The sequence below is a fragment of the Bombus bifarius genome, unplaced genomic scaffold (genome assembly GCF_011952205.1).
Source record: "Bombus bifarius isolate JDL3187 unplaced genomic scaffold, Bbif_JDL3187 scf7180000008178, whole genome shotgun sequence".
NCBI lineage: Eukaryota > Metazoa > Arthropoda > Insecta > Hymenoptera > Apidae > Bombus > Bombus bifarius.
Genome location: NW_022884495.1, coordinates 1566998 through 1577994, shown reverse-complemented (window position 1 = coordinate 1577994; position 10997 = coordinate 1566998). Strand labels below are relative to the sequence as shown.

The following is a 10997-nucleotide window of genomic DNA, read 5'->3' as shown; positions in this document are numbered from 1 at the left end:
ATATCATGTTTTACTAATATATCGCATATATATCTAATCTAATTGAATACTGAAGTAAAGAAATAATTATCTAAGACAAAATAAATTCGTAGTATACACTACAAGAAATAAATTTACCTTTCTTCTGTTAACTAAAAACAATTAAAACATATAGGACATATTATAATATTCTTAAATTATATATAGTTAGATTATGTTAACAATTTAAATTGACAAGTCAATAACAAAATTGAAAGCATGTTATAATAGAAAAAAAGGTAAACAACAAAGTATTTATCACATACAAAACACAAACAATAGCTTGCAATCACTCGTGGATAGCATGTTACCCTAGGGTGTTTAATACCCTAACACAAATAATTAAAAAAAAATGAAGAATAACCAATGTATTGGAAGTAAAAAAAAATGGAATGCTTTTAATTTTTGTCAAAACATTTTTGTCAGTTTTCGTCACAGTTTTGTTGTCTTTTATATGACACAGCCAAACTTGTTAATATAGAACAAAAATTAAATTTAAGGAGTTTGAAAAAATAAAGAATCTTAAAAACATAGAATATTATAACAAAAATATATAAAATACTCTATAAGAATGTGTATATATAATGTTTAAAAGTTAGTTCAATAAATTATTATTTTCTTGAAAAATAAAAAGCTATAACTTTTCAAAGACATAATTATAGATATAGACATAGATAATATATGTATATGTATAATGTACACATACACGTATTATGTACCAAACGTACGTATGTGTATAGATTTGGTCTTGTAGTCGATGTCAGTGGTTCGCCTGGAGCTACCCATGATCTTTTACGCTTAGGATTCTCAAAATATATCCACCTTTCATCGCCAGTCACAATTCGATGGAGAAATGACTTTCTTTTGTATCTAGCGAGCAACATTTCACAAGTGGTTTTTCGGTTTTCCTGCTGTCTTTCATTCAGTTCATATGGAACCCATTTTCCCACCTTCTAGATCTTTCCCATGGCTTTCAAACGTATGGAGACGGCTTCTCGTGTCACGTTTAATTGATCAGCGAGTTGTTGTTGCGTTTGAGCATCATCCTCATCCAACAATGCCTGCAATTCGCTGTCGTGAAACTTTTTCGGTGGTCTTCCACGTTCTTCGTTCCTCAGGTTAAAATTGCCACTTCTGAATTTTTTAAACCAGTCAAAGCACTGTGATTTACCAAAAGCATGCTCACCGTAAGCTTCGACAAGCATTCGATGCAATTCTGCAGCAGTTTTCTTCAAATGGTAACAGAAAATCAATTCTGTCCGCAAATCGTAGTTTCCAAGCACAAAATTTGACATGTTCAACGCTATTACAAACTATGCTGTTGTATGAAACTTGTATTGTTCTGAGTCGAAAATGTTTGTGAAATGTCAACAAAGACTTTTGGCATCAATGACGCAGTAGTGATAACTACATTATCAGCTAGGGCCATCTATAGGCAAATTCCGGTTTCATACTTACAGACCTGATACATTCATATACATATAGTTTCTATTATATTTTCATTACTTCTGTTTAGAACAGTTAACGATGCTATGGGTTTTGCATATACTATTAAATAGAAATATTATTTTTATATACAAACAACTAAATTCTCGAGCGTAAAACAGTAAAACTGTACAAAGATATCACTTAGCATTTACGTAGGAAACAAATACATGTATTCCATGCCGAAATTGTCAAAACTAATTTAACCATTAGTGTTCACTATGATACTCCTATTTTATATCAACTGTATCCACGTATATATCGCTTTAATCATTTAATGTAGCTCGACCTTCCTCAATTAAAAGTTGATCGATGTAAATATCTTCAGCTGTATTAACATCTATCAATTTTAAACCCAATATAGTATCGGCCGGGGAAAATCCATCAGACTTAGATTCGTAAACTATTGATACAAAATTTTTATCCACGACTAATTCTTGAAACCTTAAACTATCTTCAACAGACCAGTCAACGTTAATCGGTCGTATACCTGTTTAAATTAGTAACAAAATTTACGAAGTAAAACTCTGCATCTTGAAAACAAATTAAAACTGGAAGATAAAACAATTACATACCAGCAAGTCTTGCTTTAATAGCTTGATACGGTAGTTCTAAGAATTCACTTTTCAAAGGTTGTAATTTATTTAATGGTAGTACTGATACATCTCCGAAATCGCAGAAGTAAACGCTAACCATATTTTCTTTAATGATACTTGAAATGCATACCCTTAAAAATAATTGAGAATAAATAGAAATTATTAATTAATATCAATAACTCCATAATGTAAAGTTCAGACTTGAAATATGTATTTATAGATCACTTTTTATTTATACCTATACCAGTGACTGTCAATGTGTTGAGCTGCATAAAGTTTGCCTTCTTTTACTGATTCTGGAGTTGGAGTTGGACCTTTGTATACTTGACAAGCTTCTTGTAATTGAATCATCATTAACTAAAATTATAAAAATATATACATTTAATTTATATGAAATATATACTTTTTTATATAATATAATTATAAAATAATACAGTCTAATTATATATATAATTGTAATACATATTTTATACCTAACAAAATAGATAAAAAATTACATTTACCTCTAATGAACGTTTATCGTCAAATGGTTGAACAGTAAAATTTCCGGGATGGGCAGCCATTGTTACATGAACATCAAAATATTCGCCAATGCCTGAAATTTTTGGTGGTTTTAAAGACTTTACAACGTCATCATCTTCACTTCCTGCGAATTTAGAATTCATACGTTCGATGCGTTTCCTTGGTTTTATATTATTGTTACCATCCCCATGTGTTCTGCAAATATAATAAAAATAGCAATTGCTTATTATTTTCTTATTTGTAGTAACATTTATCAATACTTTCATATACTATACTTCGTAATTTCCTCTTCAAGAGCTAAGGTGTTATTGACAGAAACAAGCATATTACTTGGTTGAATTCGTTTAAATAATTCCACAACTGGTGTCCCCTTTATAGATGATACAACTTTTACAATAAGTGGTTCACCTTTTGGTGCAAGTTCTACAAGTTTCGCAACCATCTTTTCATTGAACATTGATTTATCAATGTTATGAAGATGTACCTTCAATGCCTATTATTATGAATGCATCGTTAAAATTTGTTCTAATATATTAGATTTTTAAATTTTTATCAAATATCCAAATTAAAATCTTACCTGAGGAGGATAATTTGCTAAAACTTGAGATAATGTTTCTAAAGAAAGAAGATTGCTTTTTGTTACAGTGACAGTCTTACCAAAATCAATTAAAAATGCTCTTAATTGATTGTAAAAGCTGTCACTTACGATTTTCCCCCTGTACCAATTATTATTTACTGACACAAAGTATGTTTTACTAGAATCAACTGTGGTTACAATGCAACTCTCTAGATCTTCTGTGTTTAGTCCAGTACATATTAATCGATTTAATAAATTAACCAAAAGTTTCATACTTTCAGACTGCACTTGTACATAAACATCACCATTTTGTTCTACATGAGAAATAAATACTTCTGATACTTGTCCCTCCTATAAATAATAAAAACACATTACTTTTTGTCGAAAATTCAAGAACATCTTCTGGAATATAAACAAGTACTTACCACATCTAATTTAGGAGCAACTAATACGTTTTGTGAGATTTGTTTAAACAATTCTAAATTTAAATTAATGTCATCTGGTCCATGCGTATCATAAAACACAACTGTCGCAGAGAGATCATTCTGATCTTTCTTACGATTTCGTACTTCAACATATAAAGCACGGTCAAGCAGACATTTTTCAATTGCTATCACAGTGCTATCACAGTCATTGAAATCTTCCAAACCATAAAGACACAGCCTTAATGCCTATATATAATTTAACACAATTGTTTACAAATATATTTGATAATATTATAAAGTTTATATCTTAATAAAAATGGCATTATATTGTTGCGTCAAAGCGATTCATCATTGATTCATCAATATCATACCTGAGCAGGAAGCACACAAAACTTTTTATCCAATATTTGTAATCTACTATAATGGTAAATATCTTCATCACCATAATCGATAAATGAAACTGTAACCATTCCAGTTGTGATATTAAAATCTACACAACGAACTCTGTGCCATGATTCGTCTTCAAACACAACATAGTAATTTCCAATTTCAATAAGTGGTGCTTTTAGAGATTGTTGAATATTACTGTAATGTTTACTCATTTCGGTGGTCATAATGTCAAATTCATCCTACATAAAGATCACGTAAGTAAATATAAATAATAATTATAAAAAAAGATTATATATAAAAAGAATTCTTTTTAACTTACACTATATGCATCTCCTACAATTCTAGCCCATATTTCAACAGTACTTATAACGTATGTAACAGACACAATCCAAAATTCTTCTTCTGGTAATTGCAATTGTCCAGGTGCAACAGGACCAATTGGATGCAGTAGTATTTTATCTGTCTTTAATGATGTTGTATTTCGTATCTAAAAATATATATATTAAATAATAATTGTATTTCTTTCATATACGTACATAAAACAGCCTATAGTTTACAAAACACATTATTTTACCTTTTCACGTAAATCCGACGAGGTAAACCGACGTAGAATTACCGAATTATCTACACCCTTTTCTAAAACAATTTCTGAGCTTGTCTCAATAACTTTTTCCCAGTTTCCAGGTAAAATTTCCTCGTACTGTTGTTTATAATACATGGGTATCTGGTGCATAAAGATACCATTTGGATGAGCATCTATTATGGACAAAACTCGTTCTTTTATTATGCTTTTGTCTTTAGTTTCATTAAAACAGGAAGATGAACCATATTTTTCGGTTAGATCAAGCAAGGCAAATTTCGCCGCAAGCTTTTGTGCCTCGTCCTCAGTATGTGCTTGTTCCGGATAACTTGAATATCCGTGAGGACCAATCTAGAAATATATTTTTAATGTTTTATACTATTTATTTTTATTTTTACTTATAAATTACTATTTATTTCTTATTGTCGTCAATTTATACTTCAATATATGAATAATTTCTTTCAGAAAAATATCAAAACAATTTCACAAACCTTAACTTGTGCAAACACAGCCGGTTCTTTAGTATTTTTAATTGTTGTAGGACAGATTTGATACACAGGTTCTGGAAGATTTAGTACACTAGCTCTTCGTTTCAATTCTTCTCTTGGATCAGTAGGTTGTAATTTTGGCACAATTTTTCTAGTATTACCTAATGCCGTCTACAAATATAACTTATTAATCATATATTGTATAATTTAGTAATTGATAAATACTTACAGGTAATTTTGTTGATTGTTGAAGTTTCATTTTACCATCTGCTAAAACTTGTCCAGGTGAGAAAGGTGACAACACTTCAGGTGATTGAGGCAGTGTTGAAATGTTGGTGCGTATATCCATCAATGAAGGAATAGGATTTACTTTAAGTCTGTCGTTTGGACTTGAAATTTTTTTAGGAAGCATTTCCATATTGATATTAGCATTCTTTGAATGTTGACTTATCACAGATGTTACTGTCCTTAGATTGTTCTTTATTTGTGTCTCATCTTTAGACTTGTTAATACTTTGGTTTGTTGATAAAACAGAATTCACTTGTCTATCTTTCAGTCTCTAAAAATTAAAATAAATTTATCTCCTTCAGTACCAAAATATGTAATCTCATCAGGTATATATTACTTACTTTACTAGGAGAACTTGGTGGTATACCACAATTAGATTGTATATATCTGGGTTTCTCACTATTTTGATGAATAGTAATTTTGGTTGACATTGCAGGAAAATACATATTTTGTCTAAAATAACAAATGTTCAAATGTGTGTGTGCGCGCGTACACACACGCGCGCGCGCACGCACGCACACACAAAATATATTTATATATTTATATACTAACAACGTTTCAAAAATATAAAAAAGAATTAATTATTTGTGAAAGATTATTTTCTAGTTATTTTTTATATGTAATATTTAGGACATAAAAAAATGAAACATAGATGATGCATTCTACACTTACTTTCCACTCATTTGTGAATATAAATTATTATTAAAACTTCTTATATTGCCAAAATTTCTTGTCATCATAGGCTTACGAAATGGCGTTGGTCTTTTGGTATTCACCTAAGGCAATACAGCATTAAAAATAATGTAATATACAATAAAATGATATAAAACAGTACAGATGAATAACAGACCTACCATTTTATTATATTTTTTAGTTGCTGTCTTTTGTCGAGCAATTAACTTTGTAATATGTGCAGATTCTCCAGTAGGTACAGCCTCCACAAAACAATCTTTTCCTTTCTCAGTAATTTTAACACTAGGGACAGTACGTAAAAAGGCAACCAAAGATTGATACCCCAACTTTCGAAATGGTATATTTTCATCAATGAGCAATCTATAATCTTCTGCAAAAAGTGTTAATATAAATATTTTTTACAGCTGCATTATAAACATACAATGTAAAATTGTTAATTTTTATTTACTTTAGTTAATATATGTATGATTTATAGAAATATAAACATTCCAAATGAATATTATGAAAATTTAAGTAAATTATAATAAGATTAAATAGTGATAAAAAAAGCTCCTTAAAAGAAAGAACTTACTATTTAGATCGTCCATCTTGACTCCACCTTTTGAAGATATGAGACATGCACGTACATTTTTTATTACTTCTTCTCTTTCCATTATTGCTTTTTTGTATATTTAAAAATGTTAATAAATGTGTATATAAATTATATTTACAAAGTAAAATTCTGAAAACATTTAAACATCAGATAAATGACTTGATACATAATTTTTAACGAAGTACATTCTGAATAATAATGTTTAAATAATATAATTACTAATTAAATGCTTAGTACTTATAAAAAAAATTATATTAATTTACTAGAACAACATTAATGGGTTAATGTTTATTTATAATATAATGTAAATATTGTTTATTTATTAACCACTTTAAAACAAAATCATACAAAAAACATTTATAGATATTTGTAAAATATAAATCTTATTGTAATAATATAAATATTTTTTATAATATAAGTACAAATAGTAATTGTATAAAATATTTTTCAAACAATTTTTATGTTCGATTATTTTATTATTCTTCAATATTTTACATATGCTTGACGAAAAATGTTATGCTTTGACAAAAGGTATTACAATCAAGTTATGAGAATTGCATCTTTGGAAATGTTAAACGAGATAAAATACAATAAATATTATGTAGTTTCTTTTTAACAACTTACTTCTGTTATATATTTTAAAATTATATCGTACACTGATGCGAGAATGAAACAAAGGATTGGAAATATACAATAATTAGTATTTCTGACTTATAATTGAGATCTCGGATAATGCCGGCAAATGGCGATCAGATCGGTAGTGTAAAAATTGGTGAAACACGCAAAATTGTCAAATACATATTGTTGTTAACAAAGGATAGATACTTACTAATTATTTAAAATACGATGTAATACATTTGATACATTATAAAAAAAACATTTTCGCTTCCAAATATTTACATTCTACCATAAAATTCTCATGACAAAATTAATTCACATACTTCATAAAATTTTACTGCAAAATTTTATACATATATTGATATATACAACATTTAGTTTTAATATTATTTTTAATTAAAACCATGTACACTCCCTATACATATACATCGAAGTCACAGTACGAGAGCTAATGTAATCGTTTAAGCTACGTAATTGTACCATAGTAATATTATCTAACTATACGCTTACTAACTGGAATAAATTTGACAAACGACATAAATATTATGTACACTTATTTTGCAAAACTAAATACGTCGTTACTTTGACGTCATATGAAAAGATAAACCAATCATAATTCCTGATGACATGTAACGAGTACACAAAATCGAATGTAAAAAAGCAGTGGCAACAGCTGCATATCAAATTATGGGCAATTCACATATTTTCGGTAGGTATTATCGTTCTCATATTAATCAAAGTATAAATTAGTAATATATAACAATCTTTAATTTATTGAAATTTCAAAATTATCTAAACACTGGGAGAATACTTCAAGAAAAAAAATTAGGCCACCGTTATACATGCATAAAAATCAAAGGTACCTTATTTCTCTTCAAATGTCGCACATATATAATATATTATAAACTTCTCTTGTAACTCCACTAAACTTTATCACTTCTTATACGAATATATCATAATTTGACAATAGCTCGACTGAATCTATCTCGAACATTGCCTTCTCTTCACTATTCGTGAAAACCGATTTCCAAACTCTATTACATCCCCGCAGAGAACTATCCAGCATATTATTTGTTGAAGTTGAACACGAAATGCTTCGTTCATCCAATCAGACTCTTCTTGTACCCCCTCCATTTCTAGATAATGAACCAATCATCGGCCAGGTTTAAGTAGCGGTATATTTAAGAAGTCATAATTTTCTATTATATGCTTCTAATTGTTACTAATATTTATATGTGCGTTGCAAACGATAAATTATTAATAATAATCATATAATATTAATAATAATGCATAATATTAAGTAACTATTTTAAAAACTTTCAATAACGTTCAAACGTAGTTTTAAGCAAATTTAATTGTTCTATAAATATACCATGCATTTGAAACTAATTATAATAATATTTAAGCTTAATAGGAATTCTTATATATTAGATCTACTCAATATAAAAAAATCGAAACTGCTCTAACTCAACTAACTAATCATACTTTTAAATGAAATCTAATCGCTATTACTCATTATCATAATAAAACATAGTATGTTTTCTTCATCTTGAAACAATTTTAAGTAATCTTTTAATAATAACTTAATTCTCATATACAGAGACATAATACTATGAAAAGAATATTTTAAAGAATTAAACTTTGACGAGATATTATGTGCACCATATATATTTCTTTGATACTTTTACGTATAAGCTGGTATCTACCTAGAATTTCATCCCACTTTTCTTTAGTATCGCAGTTAATCTTTTTAACTGATAATAATTATCAATTACCATTTTCTATCATTTAGATTTATGCATTAGATTCAACTAGAATCAAACATACTATAAACTCTTATAATCCAAGTTACAGTACTATGCCAAAATAATTTGCTTGTAATTCTCAATGAGAATTGATTGTAAATAGTCTATCAAATAAAAAAAAATTTTGTATCTGAGAATGTAAAAAAATGTGAAGTTCGAACACCTAGGATGGCTGCCTGGCCTTCGTCACCCTGTGGATAGAGAAAGCGTCAACACTTAAGGGTGCTATAAATTAAGTCCTTATCTGCTTAGTGCGTGAGTCAACGGGCCCCGACGACTTATAATTGCGAAGTCACTTGAGAATGTCGTGAACTATGCCTTCTCCTTTGCTAGCGTATAAAATTTCGAAGACCAGATATCAGGATGCGTTTATAATACGCTTATTATATATAAGGTTTACGAAATGACCATGCTTTACGGAATACTTTATGGATTTCAATAAAAACAAGCTACTCTTGAAATAAAACAGATGTTCTTTATTTTTAGTAGCGCTGACCTGAAATGGAGGAAAGGATACTTTCTCTGTTGTCTGTTCTTTGTAATACGTCGTAAAAGTCAATAGATGCAAGGCTATTTATATTATTGAAGAATTTCGGTTCTATTTCTATGAAAACAAATAATTAACTTGAAGAAGTTAGCTACGTAACTAAATTGAAGAAATTTGGAACTTTTTATGGATCAGCAATTAGCAACATTGTATTTCCTAAAACAACTTGAAGAAGCGGTCAAACAATCGATATTATTATTTAAGATTGCCAACATTACTCTAAACCAGCGATTCTTAACCTGTGGTCCAGGAACCTGCGGGGGCCACGAGGTCCTCACACATATAGGTTATTATTGTATATGTTATCGGAATAAAAAATATTTAGTACATATGTATATTTATTTATTTATAATGAATCTCTTCTCTCAAAAATTTAAAGATATTGAATAAAAAAACAAGTTATGTAATTTTTAAATGGGAAAAGAAATCTTGAAAATTAATACAAAATACCTAGGTAGACCACATAGGAATTCATCTGAATCTCCAGGTCACCGATCTCCTTGACAATAGTATACAAATCAAGGCACAGGACTTTTGAGACAAAAGGCACTAAACTCACCATCGTAATTAAAAAAAAAATATTCAACGACCAGAAATACCCAAGAGCCAAACATATATTTAATTAAGAAGTATAGAAGAACATACTGCGTGTAGGTCTCGTCAAAAGCCTGTACCAACAACATATTTGCTTATAATTTCTTATAATTAGGAGATTAATTGCAAATAATCTTGCAACATGAAAAAAGTTTCTACAATGAACGTAATAAAATAGTTAGAATAATTCGTTATTTGAAATAATTGAATAATGCCGGTTTAGATTTGGATTTGGTAATAAATGAAAAAATAGTTTGAAAGTATATTAAATTTTATTATACAGCGTAACGTGGTCAACCGATTAGAGATTGAACCTAGAATAGATTTTTTTATCCAACACCTCATTTTGAAAAAAATTGAGTTTGAAAAATACGGATGTGTTTTTAATTTTTCTTCAGATAATTTCTTTGTTTTACTCGTAAAAGAAATATTTCAGGTGAAGAGAGTTCGTAAGACACACTGTATCTAATAAGCATTTCTTATGATCACTATACATACTACTATCAGTTATTACAGCATTATATTCTCATTATTAGATTACAGATTTTTATACTAATTAGTATTCTTACAAATCTAATTAAATAAGTGGAATCTAAGTAGAAATTTATTTCATTCACTGAATATTGTAATAAATACTATACTTTGGATATTTTTGTACATTATGTGTATTTTTTTAAATGTTACATTTTCTATAAATGCGGAAAAATCTACAGTCTACTAATTATTTTTATTTATATTTCAATAATTCGTGCGAATTTTACAGATATAAATATAAGTTC

At 28.5% G+C, this 10997-nt stretch overlaps 1 protein-coding gene across 2 annotated transcripts; it reads right to left on the bottom strand.

Annotated features, from left to right (window-relative positions):
- Positions 1-1636: 1636 nt before the first annotated feature.
- LOC117209549 (tudor domain-containing protein 7-like) lies at positions 1637-8329 on the bottom strand. 2 transcript variants are annotated; one of them, XM_033451690.1, is made up of 17 exons: positions 8136-8329; positions 6634-6783; positions 6224-6432; positions 6042-6145; positions 5711-5822; positions 5311-5640; positions 5085-5252; positions 4588-4944; positions 4333-4500; positions 3995-4252; positions 3624-3869; positions 3199-3549; positions 2897-3114; positions 2603-2816; positions 2338-2456; positions 2079-2230; positions 1770-1993 (listed from the first exon to the last, which is right to left on the bottom strand). In XM_033451690.1, the coding sequence occupies exons 2-17, from the start codon at positions 6713-6715 to the stop codon at positions 1770-1772; spliced, it is 3312 nt and encodes a 1103-aa protein (XP_033307581.1). In that variant the 5' UTR covers positions 6716-6783; positions 8136-8329. The 2 variants fall into 2 exon arrangements, with proteins under 2 accessions (XP_033307580.1, XP_033307581.1); XM_033451689.1 differs by lacking the exon at positions 8136-8329 and having other exon boundaries at positions 1637-1993; positions 6634-6715.
- Between the last annotated feature and the right edge of the window lie 2668 nt (positions 8330-10997).

What these genes read in the sequence shown, in the direction of transcription:
- LOC117209549 (XM_033451690.1), bottom strand. Translation starts at nt 6,715, where the DNA reads ATGGAAAGAGAAGAAGTAATAAAAAATGTACGTGCATGTCTCATATCT. An exon ending in CTTGAAGAGGAAATTACGAA is followed by an intron (nt 2,817 to 2,896) that starts GTATAGTATATG and finishes TTATATTTGCAG; the next exon opens with AACACATGGGGATGGTAACA. An exon ending in ATTGACAGTCACTGGTATAG is followed by an intron (nt 2,231 to 2,337) that starts GTATAAATAAAA and finishes ATTATTTTTAAG; the next exon opens with GGTATGCATTTCAAGTATCA.